The sequence below is a fragment of the Pipistrellus hanaki genome (genome assembly GCF_964339955.1).
Source record: "Pipistrellus hanaki genome assembly, chromosome: 4".
Taxonomy (NCBI): Eukaryota; Metazoa; Chordata; class Mammalia; order Chiroptera; family Vespertilionidae; genus Pipistrellus; species Pipistrellus hanaki.
Window position 1 is genome coordinate 6,997,970 of NC_140506.1, and position 24,564 is coordinate 7,022,533.

General features: G+C 46.6%; 1 protein-coding gene and 1 pseudogene across 2 annotated transcripts; both read left to right on the plus strand.

The window, feature by feature from the left end:
- The first annotated feature begins 5,092 nt into the window (after nucleotides 1-5,092).
- On the plus strand, nucleotides 5,093-5,615 carry LOC311621064 (large ribosomal subunit protein bL20m-like; annotated as a pseudogene). Its single transcript has one exon. The product of its transcript is annotated as a large ribosomal subunit protein bL20m-like (transcript).
- A 7,876-nt stretch (nucleotides 5,616-13,491) lies between these two features.
- Nucleotides 13,492-24,483, plus strand: PTGER4 (prostaglandin E receptor 4). The gene is made up of 3 exons (XM_084882587.1): nucleotides 13,492-13,632; nucleotides 14,100-15,022; nucleotides 22,540-24,483. Exons 2-3 carry the CDS (start codon nucleotides 14,132-14,134, stop codon nucleotides 23,122-23,124), a joined length of 1,476 nt encoding a protein of 491 aa, XP_084738713.1. The 5' UTR covers nucleotides 13,492-13,632; nucleotides 14,100-14,131; the 3' UTR covers nucleotides 23,125-24,483.
- The last annotated feature ends 81 nt before the right edge of the window (nucleotides 24,484-24,564 follow it).

Genomic DNA, 24,564 nt, shown 5'->3' on the forward strand with positions numbered 1-24,564 from the left:
GCAGCTCTAGAGCCACATGTGGCTCTTTGGCCCCTTGAGTGCGACTCTTCCACAAAATACCACTTAAGGGTATGCAGGTACAGTGCGATTGAAACTTTGTGGCCGATGCGCAGAAGTCGGTTTTCAGCTCTCAAAAGAAATTTCAATCGTTGTCCTGTTGATATTTGGCTCTGTTGACTAATGAGGTTGCCGACTACTGGCGTAGGCCATGCAGATCCCACATGCAATGGACTGCAGCTGGGAACACAAGCTAAGCTAGCCAGAGGCTGGACTGCACTGCGCAAATATGGAGCAGAAACCCTGGGCAATAGCTTTGATCTCAGCCATGTTGAAGACAAAACGGGACTTCTTCCATGGAGAGACAGGGAAATGGGGCCTTGAAGGGAAATCCCCTTCAGTTACATGACCAATAAGGCTTTCCACAACACCTCATCTTCCCATGGGGGCCTCAGGAAAGGCTTGTTCCCATGGCACCGAAAGAAGCCTACGTCTGCCAGCAGCAGGTGGGGACACAGAGAACACCTCACCAATAATGCTTTTTATTCAAAAATGTTTATTAACTGGAAAACTGTTCTGAGGTCCCAAACACTGGAGGTCAGAAAAACATCTAAGAAAATGACTCAGCTCTCGCAAGTGTCCATGTTGAACACTGATGCACTGCAGAGAAATCAGCCCAAACAAGCCCAGTTATTTGACTTATTTAAGGTAGGTACACACTGAGACTAAACATTGAGTTTTCTCCTCTCTCTGGTCGTAGAGTCAATTGAGCACTGCACTGCATTCATAATCGAGAACTGAATAACATTCTATCCTTCTGGCAAAGGAGATCAGCAAAAGTTCAACTTGTATAAATACAACTAAAAATATGTATTCTAGCTCTAGCCAGTTTGGCTCAGCAGAAAGAGCATGGACCTACAGACCAAAGGGTTCTGGGTTCAATTCCAGTCAAGGGCACATACCTTGGTTGCAGGCTCCTCCCTGGCCCAGGCCCTGGGTGGGGCTTGTGCAGGAGGCAACCAATTATTGTGTTTCTCTCACATCCATGTTTCTCTTTGTCTTCCCCTCTCTCTCTCACTCTCTCTCTAAAAATTAATGGAAAAAATATCCTCAGGTAGGAATTAACAAAAAATAATTACATATATCTATTCTACTTTACACAAGTGAGAATTATGGTAGTGCACAAGCATCAAGGACAAAAGATAAAATAGATATAAGTAATAAAATTTTTATCCTTTAGGGAAATAATACCCAAAGGACTCCATTATTATAGGAAACTGTATGCCATTGGTTTAAATGAATCCATTTCCCAAATATTCATTTTATGTGTGTTTAAACATCATAAAGTATCTACTGAATAAAGAAAATTTAGGTTTTAATAGTTACAATTCATCTTTTTCAGTCATTTACTCCCTGCTTGGCTTCCCACATTATATGTGAGTTATTGAAAGATTTAGCTAGTTCATTAAGAGCTGAAAACATTCAGACTGAAACGTCACAGTTTGACCCAAGTACAATCCATCCCTGCCTCTTCAGTTTGTGTCCTGCTGCTCCCCAAATTGTAAATGTGGGTATTCTGCATGAAGGTGTTTATCACACTGTTAGATACATTCTGGGAATCCTTGAAGTTTCTCTCTTATAGGTGCATATGCTTTGCAGGACCCTTTATTCTAGATTAGATTTTTTTGTAGTTATATGTTTAAAGATCATGGTCTCTCCCCGCTATATACCCCTTTCATATTCTCTTGGCAGAAAGTTTGCCCTCCAACACACACACACACATACACACACACACACACACACACACACACACACACAACTCTGATAGAATTTTCTCATGGCCCTTCCAGAAAAAAAGGCAAGGAGGACCTCACACCTACCTATGCAGGTTTACAGAAGCACAATATTGGATCTCTTCAAATCAGTTCTGCACACATTATATGCTAGATCAAGCAATCAAAGAAGTTTCCTTTCTTCTGCCATCCCTTGTAGACTGTTGTTGGGGCCCTGAAGGAAGTGAAGATTAATGATTAGCAATGTCTATAATGAGTAGAGAAAGACAAAAAAGGGATAGATAATCATCTCCCACTCCCCTTACTTGCATCCCAAAATTTATGCTAATCCTTATTTATGCCCATCCCCACCCCATCTCCATAAAAAAGATGCACCAAATGAACGCAGATTTTCTCAGTGCCTTTACATCCTGATAGAGCTGCAAGTGCAATAATGTCACCTCCCTTGAAGGCATTCCATAGGATTACCTAAAATAAAGATAAGTATAATCCCTGGCACATAGATTATATTTCATTGATGTTTTTTCATGTTACTGACAACACTCTCCACTTTATTGTTGTACATTGCCTCAAAACAAGCCAGAAAGTTGCTTTTAGCTGTGTGTTTGTGAACAGAATAAGGTAGGACTTCATAAGGAAGCATTTTATCATTTAAATATCCTAGAGAGAGGAAGATCAGATACATGCAAAAAAAAAAAAAATGAAACTATATCACTAACTTATACCATACACAAAAACAAAATCAAATGCTAAAGGACTTAAATATAAGATGGGAAACCATAAAAATCCTACAAGACTTCATAGGCAGCAAAATAGTAGACATATGTTGTAGCAATATCTTTACTGACACAGCTCCTAGGGCAATGGAAACTAAGGAGAAAATAAACAAGTAGGAATACATCAAAATAAAAAGCTTATGCACAACAAGAGAAACCATCAACAAAACAACAAAAAGCCCACTGCATGGGAGAACATATTTGCCAATGCTATTTCAGATAAGAGTTTAATTTCCAAATTTTACAGAGAACTCATACAACTTAATAAAAGGAAGATAAACAATCCAATCAAAAAATGGGCAAAGGACCTAAATAGACACTTTTCAAAAGAGGACATACAGAAGACTGAGAGACATGAAAACATGTTCAAAGTCACTAATCATCCAAGAGATGCAAATCAAAACAACAATGAGATACCATCTCACATCTATCAGAATGGCTATCATCAACAAATCAACAAACGACATGTGCTGGCAAGGATGTGGAGAAAAAAGGAACTCTCTTGCACTGCAGACTGGTATAGCCACTGTGGAAAATAGTATGGGATTTCCTCATAAAGTTAAAAATGGAACTCCCATCTGACCCAGTAATCCCACTTCTAGAACTATATCCCAAGAAACCAGAATCACAAATCAGAAGTAAAGGAAGAAAGGAAGGAAGGAAGCAAGGAAGGAAGGAAGGAAAGAAGGAAGGGAGGGAGGAAGGAAATGAAAATTTAAAAAAATAATAATTTAGCTAAAATTCCCTTATTGGTGAATACTTATATTTTAAATTTTTGTTGATATATATATATATAAACAAAAAACAAAAAACAAACAAAAAAAACAAAAAAAAAACATTGCCCTAACTAGTTTGGGCAGTGGAAAGAGCGTTGGCCTGCAGACTGAAGGACCCCAGGTTCGATTCGGGTCAAGGGCATGTACTTTGGTTACAGGCACAGTCCCAGGGGGCGGTGTGCAGGAGGTGGCTGATAGATGTTTCTCTCTCATTGATATTTCTGACTCTCTATCCCTCTCCTTTTCTCTCTGTAAAAAAAAAAAAATATAATAATAATAATAATAATAATAAAATATATATATTTTTTAAAAATAATAATATACAAAGATTCAACAGTAGACTAGAGGATTCTGAGAATCAAATCAACAATTTGAAATATGAGGAAGCAAAAACACCAAACCAAAAGAGCAAAAAGAAAAAAGAATCCAAAAATATTAAGATAGTGTAAGGAGCCTCTGGGACAACTTCCAATGTACCAACAGTCACAGAGAAAGAGAGTGCCAGAGAAAGAGAGCAAGATATTGAAAACCTATTTGAAGAAATGACAGAAAACTTCCCCTACCTGGTAAAGAATAGACTTACCGTATTTTTCGGACCATAAGACGCACCGGACCATAAGACGCACCAGTTTTTAGAGAAGGGAAATGAAGAAAAAAAGATTCTGAAACAAATAGTGTCCTAAAATATTTTATGTGCATTAAAACCCAACATCACAGTCATAAACACATGTAATCAACCCTGTAAAGTAAACAGCAGCATTTAGAACCATTTTAGAGCGGGGCAAGCACACAGAGACCACACAGAGCCGGGCAAGTAAAAAAACTTTTTTTTTAAAGTATATGTGTAGGCTATATTTGGACCATAAGACGCAGGGACTTTTTCCCCCCACTTCTGGGGGAAAAAAGGTGCGTCTTATGGTCCGAAAAATACGGTACATGTCAAGGAAGCACAGAGAACCCCAAACAAGAGGAACCCAAAGAGGGCCACAGCAAGACACATCATAATTAAAATGCCAAGGGCTAAAGACAAAGAGAGAATCTTAAAAGCAGCAAGAGAAGAGCAGTTTGTTACCTACAAGGAAATGCCCATACAACTGTCAGCTGATTTCTCAACAGAAACTATGCATGCCAGAAGGGAGTGGCAAGAAATATTCAAAGTGATGCATATCAAGAACCTACAGCTAAGATTACTCTACCCAGCAAAGCTATCATTTAGAACTGAAGGTCAGATAAAGAGCTTCACAGACAAGAAAAAGCTAAAGGAGTTCATCACCACCAAACCAGTATTATATGAAATGTTGAAGGGTATTCTTTAAAAAGAGGAAGAAGAAGAAAAAGATAAAAGAAAAATATGAACAACAAAATGGCAACAAGTACATACCTATCAACAAACAATAGAATCTAAAAATCAAAACAAATGAAATCTAATGAACAGAATAAGCTGGTGAATAAAATAGAATCAGAGGCATGGAAATAGAACAGACTGAAGAAGGGGGGTGATGGGTAGGGAAGATTAAACAAAGACCTTATATGCATATATGCATTACCTACGGACACAGACAATAAGGTGGCGAAGGCCTGGGGCAGGGTGGGAACCGGGTGGAGAGGGGCAATGGGGGACAAAAGAGGAATATCTGTAATAATTGCAATAAAGAATTTTTTTAAGACAAATGCTGTTTGATTCCAAATAAATAAATAAATAAATAAATAAATAAATAAATAAGAAAGAGCAGGACACCACTTGGGCATCATGGTCTTCCTCACCACGCAGCTCTGGCTGCGGAGCCAAGTCACAGACCGCTCCTGGTAGGGGCAGGAAGTGCTGGAGAACCGCTGCTCCGGCTGGCTGGTTGTCTAGGCTGTGATGAGAGTGTTTGTGAAATGCACCGAAGCCCAGAGACGGAAGAGGAGGATCCTGAGGAGGCTCTGGATGAATCGAGTTACAGCTGCCCCCCAGGCCTGCGTTACCCAGGTTCGTTGGGAATTTAATTAAGTGCCAGGTGGAGCTCAACAGGAAAGTGCTGGCTAATCTGGCCATGGATGCACCGAAGACTTTTAAGTCCTTGGCTGCTTTGGCCAAAAGGAGGCGAGAGGGAGGATTTGCTGCTGTCTTGGAGGACGAGGAGGAGCCTGCAGGCATCTTTTCCAGAGAGGACAGCACCCCTGAGGGGACACTGACACACCTGCCCTCTGCAGTCACGTGTCTCCCCCCCCATGATCATGTGATCAAAATTAAAACAGGGGCTAAGAGTCATTTGCCAAAAATGTGTTAAGTTTACTTGCAATGGTGTTACTTTGCATTTCAGTAACAGTATGAGAGAAAAGGCCTGTTTGTCTTTCTTGGGACGGACCAGCAGCATCTCATGTAGATTGTGCCAATAAAGCTTGTGTGGTGGTCAAAAAAACAGCTCTAACCAGTTTGGCTCAGTGGATAGAGCATGAGCCTGCAGACTGGAAGGTCCCAGGTTGGATTCCGGTCAAGGGCATGTACCTCGGTTGCAGGCACATCCTCAGTGGGGGTTGTGCAGGAGGCAGCTGAATTGATGGTTCTCTCTCATCCATGTTTCTAACTCTCTATCCCTCTCCCTTCCTCTCTGTAAAAAATCAATAAAATATATATATATATATTTTAAAAAGAAGTTTAAAAAATAAAACACAAAGACACATCATAGAAGTTGTTATCTGTCCCTTTGATAGTTGCAGAAGTAGTAAACTACTTCACAGGAAATAGAAAATTAAATTAAGTGGTTATAAGCATGTCAGAAATATTGTAATGGATTTTCTGCTTCTTGCTTTTGGCACCTGCTTGCTAGAAGTGCAGTGATGGGTGGTGAGTCGCTAGATGGATATATCATTATTAGTCATGGTTTTACCTTATCTTTTATTGGGATGTGGTGGCTTTGGTCTTTGGTTTTGTTTGTTTGTTTGTTTGTTTTTTAAATATATTTTTATTTCAGAGAGGAAAGGAGAGAGAGAGAGAGAGAGAAAGACATCAATGATGAGAGAGAATAATTGATCAGCTGCCTCCTGCATATTCCACACTGGGGCTCAAGCCCACAACCTGGGTATGTGCCCTTGACTTGAACCTTGCACCCTTCAGTCCACAGGCTGGTGCTCTATCAACTGAGCCAAACCGGCTAGGGCAGTCTTTGGTTTTGCTACAGACCAGACTGGGAGAGGTGTTTTTAAGTAGGTCCTGGGGAAGGGGAAGCAGATGGTCATCACATTGTCTCCTTATTTCCAGACAGATTGATACTCATCTCTTCCAAACAAATGTGTCTCAGTTTTTCTTACAAATATCTCAAAAATAAAATAAAAAATCACCTGGAAAAGAACCAGGTGAATTCTGTGTCTGGGGTAAAATTCACTAATATCTCTTTAATTAACACAGTGATTACATAATCAATATTAAATGTCCTCCTGAGCAATTAGCTAATGCAGTGCAGCGGTATCAGTAGGCAATAGAAATCATCTCATTGAAGGTAATTATTTCCTTCTCATCAAAAGACAGGGATAGGGACTGCCTAAATTATCTGAATAATTACCTTAATTATCTCTTTGTGATTATATACAAAACCAGTCTTTGGATGTTTTGGGTTAGGCCCAGGCAAAAGTAAGTTCTATCAAAGTTATATATTCTTGCTGAAACCGGTTTGGCTCAGTGGATAGAGCATCGGTGTGCTGACTGAAAGGTCCCAGGTTCGATTCCGGTCAAGGGCATGTACATTGGTTGCGGGCACATCCCCAGTGGGGGGTGTGCAGGAGACAGCTGGTCGATGATTCTCTCTCATCAATGTTTCTAGCTCTCTATCCCTCTCCCTTTCTTTCTGTGAAAAATCAATAAAATATATTTTTTTAAAAAGTTATATATTCTCAACTTATCACAACATCCCTTAAACAATTTATGCCCAACAACTAATCATACAATCATTAGAAGTCAATTTTGGAGTCATAATTGTATATAATAATTATAATCATAGGCTAATATTTGTTTTAATGTGGAAATGTCATTTTATTTGTATTCATTATATTATTTAAACTTCAAAAGAACCAACTTAGAGCCTGACAGGTATGGCTCAGTGGTTGAGCATTGACCCATGAACCTAGAAGTCACAGTTCGATTCCCAGTCAGGCCACATGCCTGGGTTGTGGGCTCAATTTCCAGTGTGTGTGTGTGTGTGTGTGTGTGTGTTGAGGAGGCAGGCAATCAATGATTCTCTCTAATCATTAATTTTAAATCTCTCTCTCCCTCTCCCTTGCTCTCTAAAATAAAAAATATTATTTTAAAAAGAACCAACTTAATAAAAACTACTTTTCACTATGGCAATTTACCTACTATGGCCTTAAACTCAGATTGTCTTTGTCTCAAAGGCCATGACACTGAGGAAGAAAGAGGTGTAAGATCATATGGTTGGAGTTCCAGTTGGGTTAAGAAATTCAGAGTTAGGGGTACAGATTTGGGGATCAGACAGGTCTAGATTAAAATTTTTGCCCTGTCATTTGTCAACAATGTGATCTGTAATTCATTCAACCTCCTTGTACTACATGGGGTTATGATTCACAAGCAACAGAAACTGAGTTTGGTCTATTTAAGCAGAAAAGGAATTTATTGGAAGGATAGCCAGTCACACAGAGTTAATGGGAAGCCTGGCAGTAGCACAGGGTGGCCAAGATGCCTCTGCCAGCAGCCATTTTTACTGCAGGAGCCTCAGCACCACCATCCCCAAAGGCTCTGCTGTGTTTTTTAAAATAACCAAACTTTGCCCTGACCGATTTGGCTCAGTGGATAAAGTGTCAGCCTGCGGACTGAAAGGTCCCGAGTTCGATTCTGTCAAGGGCATGTACCTTGGTTGCAGGCATATCCCCAGTGGGGGGTGTGCAGGAGGCAGCTGATCGATGTTTCTCTCTCATTGATGTTTGTAACTCTCTATCCCTCTCCCTTCCTCTCTGTAAAAAAACAATAAAATGTATTTTAAAAAATAATAAACTTCAGTTTGCTCATCTATAATATGAGGATATTACCTTCCTTGTAGCTTTGTTGTAAGAATTAGGTATATAAAGCGCATGCATAAAGCATTCAGCACAGCATCTCACACAGACTAACTATTGGATACATTTCAGCAGGTTTTCCTACTCGTGCCTTTGAGCAAGTTAGATGGCTTTTCGATGCTTATGTTGTTATTAGTGAAAAGATTATTCCAATCATGCTGTGTGAGTCATAGGCTAACTGCTGAAACAGGAAAGCACTCGGATCTCAATGGCCTGCTCCTCTCTCACTTTATCGTCCCATGAGAGCCACTGGGGTTGGAATGAGGTCCCCACTCCATGCAGGCATTCAGTGACCAGCCACCTGCTGTTTAATAGCTTTGCGATACACCGGGGTCTTGTATGTTGTTGGCAGAAGAAGGAAGACAGCACCTCTGAGGATTGGAGGGTCTGTAAGGACCAGGCCTAGACGCGGGACACACCACTTCTACCTCTATTCCATCGGCTGGAATCCAGTCACCAGGCTACATGGAACCACAGACGTGTGAGCAATAACATCCAACCACAGGTTCCAGAAGAAAGCGAAACAGCCTTTGGTGAAACGTGACAATCTGCATCACACCCGCCAAACATCCTCAGGAGGTGACTAATAAGATCATAGCAAGTGTGAAAATGCTGTGGAAAGTGACTAAGGAGCTACAGATTACGGTAGCGTGGTTGATTCAGCCAGGGAGTCTCTGTGTGGTTGCTGAAATGCTAAAATATACAGCAATTCTGGGAGGAAGTGGGGGAGGAAGGAGGGAGGATGAGAAGAAATAGAAGTATCATCAGAGTGTCCATCATCCTGTAGATGAGACACCTGAACTCGTAAGGCTTTATCTCTCCACTGTATCTTCCAAAATGAGCAACAACCAGTGGACAATCCCCTTTCTTTGCTCATTAGCTCCATCTACAAGGGGTGGGCAGGGAAAATATTTATGTGGAGCAAAAAGGGGGGAAGAATCGAAGGGAAGAAAGCCATCCCTTGGAGGAGAAGGAGGCAGCCGGAAGCAATCATTTGGTCGCAACCAGCCTCCCCAGCAGCAATTCACCACCACATGAAGATGTTGGGAGTCCATCCCAGTACCGACGTGTGTGTGTGTGTGTGTGTGTGTGTGTGTATGTGTGTGTATGTGTGTGTGTAACCAATCCACGCACTAGACTCAGCATAAATTTCATGCTCAGAAAATTATTTGGAGACCACACATTTGACATGCACCACTCCCATGGGAGGGCGGTCATCGGGACCACAAACACCACCCAGAACCGCTTTCCATGCCCAGGGCCAGTGCCTGGCATATTTGTTATCCACCGAACCACCTGGGTGAGCACGGGGAAGGCAAAGGCGGCCAAGGCCGCTGTGTTATTTGTACCAGATAGATGCCTTTTTCATTCTGTTTTGAGTATCTGCATGGCCTGTCATGGAAGACAGAGAGCAAACACAGTTTGCACAGGCTTTGCTCCATGAACGCCAGTGCTACAGAAATGCTCTAAGACAGACCTGGCCAGCTCTGGCCTCCTAAGGGGCTCAGGCCAGATCTGATTAATGTCACTGCCTTCCTCCAGCAAGTATCCCCTTTCTTACCCATTCCTTCGACCCAGGACCCACGGACAATTCATCGCCAGAGTCAAAGGGGAGGTGGCTGGCAGCCCCAGGCTGACTTCGCTTTTGGGTTCTCACCTTCTGGTGTTTACTCAAAAGAGTACTCAAATAATTAGCCCAGAGAGGGAATGGAACTGGTCAGGCAGGCCGTTCTTGCACTAGTTCAAACCAGAGAGGAATTCAAGACAGTTCTAAAGAGCTGAGCCAAGGTCTCCCATTGCATAGAAAGGGGATTCAGGCAGAAACTGCAGGGGAGGATAGAAAACAATGTCTAAAATACAAATCTCTTCATTGAAAATACACAAATAGTAACAAAAAGTGTCCACCTACACATGACAATTCTTCATTTTGCAATGCGGGCTCCTGGCAGAGTGTATGGGAAATAGAACTGTACTGTTCCAGTTTTTCAAATTAAGAATGATTTGTTTCCCAAATCATTTTCTACTTCTGATGGCTAAACTGCACCAGCCCTAACCGGTTTGGCTCAGTGGATAGAGCGTCGGTCTGTGGACTGAAAGGTCTCGGGTTTGATTCCAGTTAAGGGCATGTACCTTGGTTGTGGGCATATCCCCAGTGGGGGGTGTACAGGAGGCAGCTGTTTGATGTTTTTAACTCTCTCCCTTCCTCTCTGTAAAAAAAAAAAAAAAAATCAATAAAATATATATATATATTTTTTTTTTAAAGAATCATGCACCAACAGAGGATACAGGTAAACCTCATTATATTTTTTTAGTCCTGGATTCTTATTTATTTTCATCTTCCTAAAGCTGCTGTAAAAAATAAACTTTTAAGGACTCGAAAGAAAAACAACTCCATTGATAACAAGCCCAAGTTATCAATGACGTGCTACAAACCTGTAATATCTGTTATCTGTGATTACTAGGTAATCATCTCTGCCTTGTGCCTACATTTTTATATTTAATATTCTCTACTATGAAAAATTAACATGTACCAGTCTTAACTGTTTTCCATTTTTGGAACTTCAGATGGAAAGATGCTTTAATCAGCCGAAAGTGGAAGAGGCGGGACTTCCCACCTCCCCTTCACATGCTGACTGACAGCCACCGACAGGGTGACAGTGATGCAACGTGGTTAGAGCAGGATGGAGGAAGCAGGTGCCATTTCCTATTTCTAGGGTTGATGCGCTTTCAGCACTGACACAATCAGCTAGGTTCCTGCTCAAAGGAAGCATGGGCAGCAGAAGCGACCGGGCGGTGACTAAGCGAGGTCTCTCAGAAATGGACCCATAGCCATCAACTCTTTTTATGGGATAACAAGTGTTTCCGGTTTTGAATCCCTGCTATTCGTGAGGAAATAGTGTAAACAGAATGGTGCTGTAGGAATACATCCAAGTGGTGCCTTCCACAGTCCGTGTAAGTCTAGACTAGGGGTGTCGAACTCAATCAGAGAAGGGGCCAAAATCTAAAATCCAGCCTAAATCGCGGGCCGAATGGTTTACTGAACAGTCATAAACTGACAATGTCATAAACTGACAGCGGAGTGCAGTGATGACAGCGCGGTGCGGGCCACATTGCAAGGCCTGGCGGGCTGGATTTGGCCCGCGGGCCGTGTGTTTGACACATGTGGTCTAGACGGTTCATGCCCTGACGTTGAAGCCTGAAATGCCCTCTTTGTGTACGTTGCTCGGTTGTTACTGTGCCGTTTGAGAATAACTGGAGAACCGGAAAGACTTAGGTTTGTTCATTCATAAAATAACACCTAAGGACTCCGTGCCTGCTTATCATATAAAAGGATAGAGTTACTCACTAACTCTGTGAGGAAACGCAGTATGTTAAAATGCATAAGGGGCACAAGGAAAGAGGTTTTTCTAGGAATTTAAGTTCTGTGAAGGCCCACATAGTCTCACTTTATGTTTTTGTGTTTTTGTTTTTTTTTAATGATGAAACGGTTATAATCACAGCATAAAGTTTCACAATCTATTTTTTTTGTTTGTTTGTTTGTTTTGGGGTTTTTGGTTTTTTTTTAGTTTTCAGTTCTGAATTTAGGAAATAGAGTAGGGAGACGTGAATGATGAGTATACAGAAAAACTGTTTTCACCGTAAAAGAAATCAAACTATACTTCCAAAGAACAAGGTAGAGCAGGTTTGGCTTTTCCAAGAGTTGATTTTGGAGGTAATGACTGGAGAATTCCTTTACTCTCAGACTTCCCATGCCTGCCTCGCCCTGCCTCAGCCTGCCCAAGGACTCCTGGCATAGCCTCTGAGGTGCATATAGCAGGGCAAAGGCCCACGCTCAGGCTAACCGCTCCCGCAGGGCGGAGTGCCCAGGGGAGGAGAAAGGTAAAGGTCTCCGTGGCCAGACAGCAGTCCTCCCACGCTCTCTCCTCTCCCACGTGGCGCCCGCGGGCCACCTCTCTCCGAGCTGCTGGGCGCTGCCCCCTGCTCTGGGGGAGCTCTCTCTCTCTCTCCGCTCCCCCCCCCCCTTTTTTTCCCCCCGGGGGCTGCCCTTCGGAGCGCACCTCCAGCCTGCGAACTGCCACCAACCCCAATCACGACCAGAGGAGGACCTCGTGGTTCCCCCACCCAAGCCGGGCCCACCTGCCCTGGCGGGCCGTGGCGCGCACCCTACTTCCAACCCGGAGCCGCGCCTGGGAGAGTCCCAGAGCCTGGACCGCACACCTCAGCGACCGGAGGATGCGACCTCCCTGGAGCGCGAGGCAGTGCGTTCAAAATGCTGGTTTCAGCGCCGGCCCCCTGGATGCCCGGCCCCCTGGATGCCCGGCCCCCTGGATGCCCGGCCCCCTGGATGCCCGGTCCCCTGGATGCTCCGTCCAGAGGGGCCACGAGGGTGCCCGGGAGCGCGCCCGGCTCCCCAGACTCCCCGCACCATCGGCCCGAGGCGCGGGAACTGACTCCGCGACCTTCCCGCCCCGGCGACCAGGGGAAGCCACGGACAGCGCCCCCACGGACAGCGCCCCCACGGACAGCGCCCCCACGGACAGCGCCCCCACGGACAGCGTCCCCACGCGGCGCCGGGGACCGCACAGCCCGAGCCCCGCCCGCCGGCCCCGCCCCGCCCGCCCCTCCGGCCAATGGGCGCCCGGGCCGCGCGCCGTGGCCCCGCCCCGAGCCTAGGCCCCGCCCCCGCAGGGGAACTCGCCGCCCGGGAAAAGTTTGTGCACAGACGGCTGGGAGGGCACCGCGGAGCGCGGGACGCGGCGGCCCGGGAGGAAGAAGATGCGCGGCCCCAGGGCAGCGCCTCCGGCCCAGAGGACCCCACGCCGCCCCCAGGGAGCCAGCGGCGGCCCCAGCGACAGCCGCCAGCCCCGATAGCCGCCCGCGTGCCCGGAACCGCGGAGGAGGGCGGCCGAGCCGGGCCGGGGGCTCCGTGCCACCTGCGCGCGGCCGCGCACCGCGGGCCGTCATCCGCCCAGGGGCTCCGCCAGGCTCGGAGCATCCGCGAAGGGACGACACCCCAGAGCCGGCTTCACAGGCCCACCCCCCGGCCCTGCCGGCTCCCAGGTCTCTGAAAGCTGCCCACCCTGACCCCAGCTCCAGACCCTGGGCGGCCGCCGGGGACCCGGCTCTGAGCGGGGAGCGCGGCTCAGGCTCCCCATCGCGCGGGGCGAGGCGGAGGACGGGTTTGGAGGCCTGTCCGGCGCATCTGAGGCTTGACTCTGGGCACCTCCGCGGCCCCCACAGGTGAGACGGGGTTGGGGGCACTGGGCAGAGAGCGGGGGCGGGAGCCCCTAGAGCGGAGCCCGGGAGGGGAGCGCGCGCTCCCAATTGTCTTTCCTATTTTCAATGAGAATGTTATCGACTCCGAACGGGTGGGGACTTAGAGCGAACCGCTTTTCCCTCGAGATGGGCCTTAATCGTCTAGGCGGTGGAGTGGAGTTGAGTTGGGGCGGGGGGGGGGGGGGGGTAGAGGGGAGCGGAGAGAATGGCTGTACCCACTTACACATATTAACGCGCGTGGAGTGGGGCGGCCGGCGGGGCGCATCGGGAGCCGGGAGAGGTGGGGAGCCGCGGTGGGCAAGTGGCTACGGTCCACAAAGTGGGATCGAGTCCTCCGCCTCCTCTGCGTTCGGTTTCTGGGGTGCAGATCGGCCCCCCTTTGCTGGGGGCGATTTCCATCTCACCGCTCCCGTCTCTCCTCCCCTCCCCAGACCCAGCCTCGCCCTTCCCGGTCGCCACCACCATGTCCGCGCCCGCGGCCAACGCCTCCTTCCCAGTCAGGCCCCCCAGCAGCCCGGTGACCATCCCGGCGGTGATGTTCATCTTCGGCGTGGTGGGCAACCTGGTGGCCATCGTGGTGCTGTGCAAGTCGCGCAAGGAGCAGAAGGAGACCACCTTCTACACGCTGGTGTGCGGGCTGGCCGTCACCGACCTGCTGGGCACGCTGCTGGTGAGCCCGGTGACCATCGCCACGTACGTGCGGGGCGAGTGGCCGGGCGGCGCGGCGCTGTGCGAGTACAGCACCTTCATCCTGCTCTTCTTCGGCCTGTCGGGCCTCAGCATCATCTGCGCCATGAGCATCGAGCGCTACCTGGCCATCAACCACGCGTACTTCTACAGCCACTACGTGGACCAGCGGCTGGCCGGCCTCACGCTGCTCGCCGTCTACGCGTCCAACGTGCTCTTCTGCGCGCTGCCCGGCATGGGCCTGGGCAGCTCGCGCCTGCAGTACCCGGACACCTGGTGCTTCATCGACTGGACCACCAACGTGACGGCGCACGCCGCCTTCTCCTACATGTACGCGGGCTTCAGCTCCTTCCTCATCCTCGCCACCGTGCTCTGCAACGTGCTGGTGTGCGGCGCGCTGCTCCGCATGCACCGCCAGTTCGTGCGCCGCACCTCGCTGGGCGCCGAGCAGCACCACGCGGTGGGCGCCTTCGCCTTCGCCTCCTCCTCCTCCTCGGCCTCCGCCGCCCGCCGGGGGTCCCCGGCCGCCGCCTCGCCCGCCCTGCCGCGCCTCCACGACGTCCGCCGCCGCCGCAGCTTCCGCCGCATCGCGGGCGCCGAGATCCAGATGGTCATCCTGCTCATCGCCACCTCGCTGGTGGTGCTCATCTGCTCCATCCCGCTCGTGGTGAGTCTCCCGGGGCCGCCTCCCTCCCTTCTTCCCTCCCACCCCTTCCTTTCCCTCCCGGGCTGCAGGCAGGGCCCCTCCAGGTCGGCTGGGACCCCGCGCTCGGCTCTCAGAGCGGCCGCCCTCCCTTGGGGCAGCAGCGCCCCTAAGGAGATGCTGCTGTAGCAGGTGCATCCGGAAAGCCTGGCCCGCTTTCTCCCCCGGGACAGCCCCTACCCCAGCCCCTACCCGCAGCTGCCTGACATTGGCTTCCAGCCTTCCCGGAACCCCCGCCTCTCAGCCAGACGCGGAGGGGAAACCGCTGTGGGGTGACTGAGAACAGCAGAACCCGAAACCTCAGGGGCGCTGGGCTCCGTGCGCACCGTTCCTTAGAGCAGTGGGATTGAGGGGGTGTTGGTTTGGGTAGGATTTTGGGGGGAGGCCCTGTAGGATTTCAGGGCTGGAAGGCGAATGCCTTTTGGTGTAACCCAACTCGCTCAGGTGACAGGGAAGTGGCTTGCTTGCTCTAATTGAGAACGCCACGGCTCTACCCGCAGGGCCTGGGGGGCATCTGGGTGCGCGGGGGACAGGTGCTGCGCGGGCTGTGTCCGGTGTTCTCTCCTGCCAGGAAAGCAGGGTTCTTACGGGCAGGCTGAGGGCCATGGGTGCTGGGTTTGAATTTTCAACCACTGGGAGAGGTGCGGGACCAGCCTAGGGAAAAGGTGCTTGAGTACTGGGGACCCCGAGCCCTGCCCTCCCAGACGCTTCTCGTGTTGGCCTTCCTGCCAGTGTGTGTTTGCGTTTCCACAGGCTTCGTTTTTAGGGCATCGCCTTCTTTAAAATGGCCTCGGGGTTAACTTTTTAAAATGTTATTAGTAGCAGAAATGTTGAAGCCCTACCTAGCTCTCCTCTACTTTGTGCGCCGTTAAAGTGGAATGCACCGGAAACCCGCGGGCAGACATACATGCTTCACCTAGAGCTCCCCTTAAAAGCAACCGCTTCTGAGTTTCCTCATCTGTCAAAGCACTTAATGCCTAAAACTCAGGAGGAGATGACCTCTCTTTCCTCTGCTGATTGGGAGCAAGAGCAAATAGATGTATCATTCCTTTCTTCCCTTCCTAAAACTGCCCGGGAATATTGAATGTAAAATGGTATCGCTCTCATAAAAGTGACTGTAGATGGAAGGAACTCGGAGGCGGCGGAGAGCCAGCGCACGGTAGTAGCTCCTTGCCAGTTTGTATAAACAGAAGTAAATATCATTGGCCAAAGGGGCCTGTAAACCGTTCCAGGACCCGACATAACAGGGAGTTCAGTCTCGCCTGAGCCACATAAATGTATTTCGGTGTGCGCAGCGGCCACTCCGAGGAAAGGGAGGTTTGGGAAGAGCCACGCAGCTCTTAGCACTGCCTGATGTTTTGCAGAACCTTCCCTGAGCTAGGCACTTAGAGGACCCACTGGCAGGAACAGAGCACTAGAGCCTGGGCGGACTTTGCTTTGTAACTGTGCTGTGGTTGGGGCGGGCCTGTCAAGCCACCGATGGCTGCAGTCTCAGGTGGAGTGCTTCCGTCCAGCTGAAGGCGCAGACTCGGCCCTGAGATGCAGGGCGTTTTATTACATAACCTTTGAAACTACTGGAGAGGCCAGAGGCAAGAAATTACAGGCACTCTACTCGTGGTTTGCAAATTAACCACATTTTAGGTGATGAATCCTGTCCACTCCATAGAAAGTCATTAAGGGGGAGTAGGTATTAAGTAATTTCACTCTGAAAATCGAATTTCACAGTCAGTTTAATTGTAAATTAATGATACTCAAAAATGACATGCATACTGCCCACCCACCCACAGCTTTCAATTATTGGAAGAATTCAAAGGGAAACTTATCCACAGCTACAGTCTTCTTTGGCTTCTGTTTGCAACTTTCTTGTTTTTGTTTTGTTTTTTTGTTTGTGTGTGTGTGTGTGTGCGTGTGTGTGTGTGTGTGTGTTTCTCTGACATTTAAAGCAGGCGGACCTATCTTCAGTTGCAAAGAAAAACAAATGAAGCATCTTTTTAACTTTATCAAGTTGCTAATCCTATTTGAGGAAAAATCAAACCCCTCAAAAAAAAAAGACAAAAAACAACAACAAAAAACAAAATACTGAAAAGCTCTGGAAAGGCTCTTAGCACTCACACCGTTTGCTTGAAATTACAGGGAGCTTGGCACAGCCGCTGCAAAGCCAAGTTTTGGGGGAAAGGGAAGCAGCAGCCAGGTAGCTCTCAGAGGGCGGTTAATAGAGAGTCCAGGATGCAAAGTAAATATTAATTTGTTATCCAACAGAAGTGTGGCTCCCAAGTGGAGCTCGGGTTGGGAATGTGAGGGAGGTGGGGATGTTAGTGTGGCAATGAGGAAGTGTGCTAAACTTGGGAGGTTTTCCTGAGTCACAATCAGCCACCTGCAGGTGTGAGTGCACCTCCAAGGGACATTAATGATAAGGTAGAGTAGGAAGATGCTTTTTGTCAACCAGCCTCTGGCTTTTTGAAACACAGGAGAAGCTGAAGACGTGAAAGAGTAAAAGGGATTGTATTCTTTAGAAATATGCAAGACAGCCTCCTAAGGTCCAGTGTGAATGCGCAGCTGGGTTAACCCCAGTGCCTAAGTTTGCCCTTAAAGTAACAGTTACAATCCAATCTCTGCCTCAGAACTAAACAGTGACGCCGTAGGATTGGGAGAGGCATCTTCCCCACGCGGGCACTGTGTGTTTGTTTACGGTTCCTTGTATGTTCTTCTTACTCTGAAGTAGTAGGTGTTCATCTGTTAGGGGTGGCATGGCCAATTTGGTTCATCTTCTGCCTGAAACTTAGGTCTGTAGGAAAAGTGTCCTTGAGTGTTTCTGATTATCTGGGCAGATGGGAACTACATAGAGAGATACACTTGCTTCCCTTAGGCAAACAGGAAGTAGAGTCATAAAACACCTACTGGGATTTCACTTGAGTAGAATTCCCATCTCTTGGTCCAAAAAAGCCATAGATTTGGGTATAGTTACAGCAGAAACTGAAAGAATTTAGGGTTGTTGTGTTTTGTTTTTTTGTATGTGTGTGTGTGCATGTGTTTTTTTTTCAAAAAAATTGAGCTATGTTTTGTTTTTGTTTTTCTAATAGCAATTCCTAAAAGCAGTTGTTTAGTTATAGCCTCACATTGCAGACCCAGGACTTGTATCTTGAAGTCTGCAGAGTAACAAAAATATTTCTGCATCTGGCATCTCGTTGACAAAAGCTCTGAGAATTCGGGGCTAGCCAACATGTTCACTCTCTCTGCACCTGTTTCCTCAACCACACACTAAGAATTTGCATTATTACCCAGCTAACTGGGTGGTGGTGGGTGAGTCCTCCTCTCATGCTCTCCCCACCACACGGTGCTGCCTGCCCAGGCCGTTTTTAATTGAACATCTACAAGATTTAGTTTCCCCAGAGCAGAAATAAATTGTCGGGGTAGAGCCTGCCTGAAGGAGTAAGCAATCTGCCTGCAGGCAGGCTGTGGCCAGTCAGTGACCCAGAGGGACGGGGAACTGAGCTCCAGCCACCCAGGCAAGAACTCTTCTCACTATTCTTTATGTAAAGTGGGGTTTTGTCACTAAAAACAGAAAAGGTAATGATTTCTCTAACAGCTGTATCCATCAGGGGCTCTTCACAGGGCAGGATGGCTGAGCACACACGCGACATTCCTTCCATGTGCCTGGCACAAACAAGCAAGACGCATGCACAGGTCCCCCTATGGGAGCTTCTCCTTTATTGGGAAGCATTTCTACCTTGACAATTGATGACTAAAAGTCGGTTCCATCAAGACTTGAGCATTCTTTTTCAATTAGACATCCCCTGCCAGCAGGTTCTTCTTAAACAGGAAGTACATGTTTTTGATACCATGTCTTTAGCTGTACCAAAAGCTACATCTAAGCTGCAGTTTTCAAATTACTGATAGACTCCACAGTGGCCAAGCTTCTACATATGAGTTACCAAAAGAGTGAGAAGAGCCAACAGATAGATGTTAGCCATTTTTAATATTTTTTATTGATTTAGAGAAGGATAAGAGAGAGAGAAATATCAATGAGAAACATCCATCAGCTGCCTCCTGCTTGCCCCCAACTAGGGATTGAGCCTAGATCCTGGGCATGTACCTTGACCAGGAATTGAACTGGTGTTCACCTGGTTTGTGGGTCAATGCTCAACCACCGAGCCACACCAGCTGGACTGTTAGCCATTTTTACTAAGTGCTTTCATAAATTGTACATAAATTAGAAGGAGCAGAGCCAGAATAGAGGTTTGCTTGATTCCAATGCTCAGGCATTGACCTCTATAGCAAACAGCCTCCTCATAACTTTGCTGTAGTCACAAATTCCATTGCATGTGTCATATTTTCTTCTTCACCCTAAACTGTAGTCATCTTCAGGAAGTTGAGAATATTGTAACACATGCCAATACTAACAATAAACTACATGAGCAAATCTGCAGCTACATAAAAAATAGGCTAACTTGTAAAGTTGCAAGAGATTATGTATGTTTGTATTAGGTGAAATTTTTTTTATGGTGTTTTTCCCTCCTGACTCAGAGGTTCTGTTTTTATCAGCAGCACACTCTTCCAACACTGAACACTGCCTGGACATGTTTATTTGTGTTACGTATATGTCCTGATGAGAGAAAATTCCAGAAAAATGCTTTCACCTACCTACCCACGTGACATTGCTGTGGAGATTCCCATCTTAATTTGGGGTTTCCCCCTTTGGGAAGATCAAATCAAGTAGCAGCCTTAAAAGTGAGGCAGACATTGCTGTAATTTTCAAGTGTCATGAGTGCATGGAGTTTGTGTGTATTTTTTTTTGTTTTTTTGGGTTTTTTTTGTACTTCAAGTCAGTCTCATTGAGAGCATGCTGCAAAGGCAAACTCCTTTGTCTTCTAAAATAATAACCGACTTTTGAGAATATTCTTACCTGAATTTGGCATTTTGCTTTTTCTACTTATTTTTTCCCACTCTGGCAACTCCCCCTTACTGAAACAATGTTAAAGGACCAAGTTCAGTGCCTTGTGTTAATTGTAAGCTTCCCCACCCCCCAATGGAACTCTAAAATTGGGCTTCCTTAGTTTCCTGCCCTTATCTAACTAAAAGCATGGCATGAATTTCCCTTGGTGAAGGTGGCATAGATTCCCCCTCCCTCCTAGGACCAGGGTGAGCAGAGTGACCCTTATCACGGGAGACAGAGCCACACCAAGATGAGCCTGCATAAACCTTCCTTAAAAAACCTCTTCTCTTCCATTAGTCCCCCATATATCCCCTTCCCCGCACTGACCTCTCTGGAAGCCCAAACCCTCTTTTCTTTGTTAAAAAGGATATATAAGCTTCTTTTACTTTTTAATGAATGCTTGTGCATATAAAAATATTAATAAATGTGCATATCTTTTCTCCTATTAAAATAAATAATAGAGCTTCCTTTCATTTCTCCTACAGTAGTCAAAACTGTCATTCCTCCTATATCCATTTAAACCGCCTTTCATTAGTAACCATGGTTTCTCTGAGGTTGTAGTGGGAGAAGCAACTAGAAACAAAACATTGAAATGTTAAAAATATCAGAAATGCTAAATGCAGACTTCACCAAAATTCTGCTCTGAAAAGTCTTGAGAGTTGGCGGGGCAAAATACTACCTAGGAATGTTCTGTGGGACCAAAAAGTCCCAAGTGGAACAACACTGCCACCTAGAGGCTGCGAGTCTCAAATTCTATAAACCCTGCCACAGGTCTTGCTTTTTCCTGGAGTGTGTACTGTACACCCAGAGTGGCCCTGATTTAATCCATCATTTCTTTTCTTTTTAGGAACAATAGTGTATGATATGAGTAAAATGTAAACCTCATTCTTTTTAGCAATAGCTCCATTGCTGGGAATAATTGTTAAACAGAAAGCCAGCCAGCCTGGTAGAACAGGAAAAGCAACATGGAGGTCAGTCATCTGGAGACCTGGGGCCCAAAACAGAGTTGGCCACCAACAGAGTAGGGACCTGGATAACTTCCTCAAAACCTCTAGATCTCAGCAACATTTCATCCGAGAAGAGGCCCGTAGATGTAAGGGGGGTGAATCTGTGTCCAGACACCGCTGAGATCCTCAATAGACTGTGGTGGGAAGAAACCAAGCGGCTTTGTCCCATAAAACTGTGTCCTTTATCAGAAAGAATTTTACATCCTGGAATTAAAATTACCCCCAAAAAGGTGAGTAAGTAAATGGTTATAGTAAGAGCGAAGTTTTCTAACTGCCAAAAATAAGACTCCAAAATAGCAGGCAGGTTGTTAGGGTCTCCTTGTGTTCCTCTCACTTAAGCCAGACCTGGCCTGTGGGTATGTGGGCTGGCCCATGTGCTTCTCCCCTTAAACAGCTCAGTCTGCACTAGAATGACCTGTCACCCCTCCTGGTGTGTCCAGAGTGTTCTTTTAGCTCTTGGCTACTTACCAGCTCCAACGCTGGGTAGGCACAAAGGCAAAATTCTGATTGGCATTCGGGGCAAGGCCATTGAGCAGAGTTGTAGAGCAACACAGAGTTGGAAAGCAGCAGGGAGCTGAGTAGCATGGTCAGCTCTGCATTTCAGAAATAATCCTCTGGTGGCAGTTTGGAGGATGAATCCGAGAGGAGAGCTTTTGGTGGTGGGAACTTTAGTTTCGTGGCTGACACAATAATCCAGGTGAGAAATGCAGTTAGGGAAAGACTGGAACGGGTTTTTAGAGGAAGAGTTTATTATGACTGAAAACAAAACAAACAAACAAAAAAAACCTCTCTGGTCATTCTGGATGACAGCAGATTCGGACATTGGCTCAACCATTAACCGTATTCTTTCTAGACTCTAAACTACAGGGATCTCTGGGCTGTCTGTGATGAATAGATGGTTAGTTAACTTACAAAATGAGTTTCACTTAAATATAAATGGCAGCTGGAATAAGGAAAATAAAAGGCTATTGGAGGAAAATATATATTCTTGCCCTGGCCAGGTGGCTCAGTTGATTAGAGCATCTTCCCAATACACCAAGGATGTGGGATCCTAAAATTTCAGGTTCAGTCCTGTCAGGGCACATGCAGGAGTCAACCAATGAATGCATAAATAAGTGGAACAACAAACCTCTCTCTCCCACGCACACACATACACACTCTACCTTCTCTGCTTCTCTAAAATCAATAAAATTTTAAAAAACATACTTCATAGAATTACCAAACCTTAAAAGCACTCAGAAATGAAGTTAATAAAATGCTTTCCAAGGGAACTTGATGCACTGTTCCCTGTTCACATATTGCATTCTTATAGGACATCTTTGATCTAGGAAAGGCATGCTACAAACATAAAGTTACACTAACTCGAAACATAACTGTAATTGCACACCGAGTGGTTTTTCTGACGCTTATGCTGCTCTTTCTTTGGCACTTGTTACCAGAAAAGAGGCCAGCTACCTAATGTTGCTAAATTAAACACTGCAGCAAACATTTCCCCGGTTGAGCAAAACCAAAATCTGATCGTAGCCGTCTCGTTTGTGCAGGTGCGAGTGTTCATCAACCAGTTGTATCAGCCGACCTTAGTGCGAGAGGTCAGCAAAAACCCAGACCTGCAGGCCATCCGCATCGCCTCTGTGAACCCCATCCTGGACCCCTGGATCTACATCCTCCTGCGGAAGACAGTGCTCAGCAAAGCCATGGAGAAGATCAAATGCCTCTTCTGCCGCATCGGCGGGTCCGGCAGGGACACCTCGGGGCAGCACTGCTCAGACAGCAGACGGACATCCTCCGCCCTGTCCGGCCACTCGCGCTCCTTCCTGTCCCGGGAGCTGAAGGAGATCAGCAGCACGTCCCAGACTCTCCTGTACATGCCAGACCCCGGCGACACGGGCCCGGCGGGCAGGAACCTGCTGCCGGGGGTGCCCGGCATGAGCCTGCCCCAAGCAGACACCACCTCCCTGAGGACTTTGCGGATATCAGAGACCTCGGACTCCTCGCAGGGCCAGGACTCCGAGAGCGTCTTACTGGTGGACGAGGTTGGGGGCGGTGCTGGGCCTGCCCCCAAGGCCAGCTCCCTGCAGGTCACATTCCCCAATGAGACACTGAACTTATCCGAGAAGTGCATATAGGAGCTGAGGGAAGGAGCACAGCCCTGTGTCTGGAAGCTCACAAAACCCTGTGCAACTGATGCGCGGTGAAGCATTTGCTGGGCTGGGCTCGGAAGGGGCTGTCTTTGTCCCGGGACTCCCAAGAGGAGCATCTGGGTTTTGAGCACCTTTCAATCAATCAAGCCGACTCCCATGGCTCCTGAGGCCTGAACTCCTTGGTCCCCATCTGTAGGGGTGGGTTTGGGTCAGAACCTGATTGAGATCCACCCTCAGTGCCCTGCTTCACAGGAAGACAGCCAAGGTTTGGTCTTTTCAGAACATGAGGAGCGGAGCGTTACACAGCAGGCGGGGCTGGAAGGGCTGCCGTCCATGAACTAGGAGGACTATCTACCTTAGGGATGATTGAAGTGTCTCACTAAAGCATGAAATGTGAATTTTATCGTTGTAAATATGATTTGAGGTATTTAAAGTATTTTCTTCTCTGTGAGAAGGTTTATTGTCAATACAAGGTATAAGTGTATGGTTAACCCCTCGCCTCCCCAGTATAACAAGCTGAAGTTATAGATGCTAGATTTTTATTTTCATAAATAAGTTCAGGCTGAGGTGTTGAAAATTCATAGTGAAACTGATACCTGTAAAATGGATATAGATTTATTTTAAAAGAAAGATTTTTTTAAAAGGAAGAGTACTATTAAAAGAATAAAGAAAAATACTATTTTAAGACATGAAAATTACAGTCCAAACTATTAAAGTTCCTTCCCGACCTATGTGTACTTCATGGTGAGAAATGTTTAGTGCTGGCTACACAAATTTATCCAGAAATCTGTGATTTCTGGAGAACCTAACATACTGGCCAGTATTTTCTACTTTTGTCCCCACAAACTGGTACTTTAAAAATGTGACATAAAATTTTAAAAAGTCATTAACAACTCATAGTTGGAAGTGTACAATATAAAATGCCTAAGCAGCTTGTTTTCCCCTGAAATTGTGTATAGTTTCTCTCTCCTAAGGAATGATCTAGAACATCCTTGAAAATCTAAGAGGAAGACAGACTGCATGCACCATAGTGACTTTTACTCTGCGACGTGAAAGGATTGGTTAAAGTAACCTTTCACAGATGTCGGAAGTCCAACCAGATCATCTAACCAGATGGGCACGTGAGGTCACCTTCCATCAGTTTTGTGTCACGCCCTGTAATGCTGTACACATGTGAAGAAAACCTTCTCAAAGAAATATTAAGCATGTTCTGTTGCTTACAAGTGTTTTTGTGAATTGCCTGGTTGTAATTAAATTCTGAGCCTGACAGTGATATGAAGCAGTTGTACCAACTGAAATTATTTTGGAGATTATAATAAATAAATACACTCTTGAGTTCCTCGGTTTTGGAGAGAACAGTGTGATTTTTTTTTATAGACAAAAAGTGCCCATCAGCAGATAACTGTATAGAAAGGCTGTGGTACA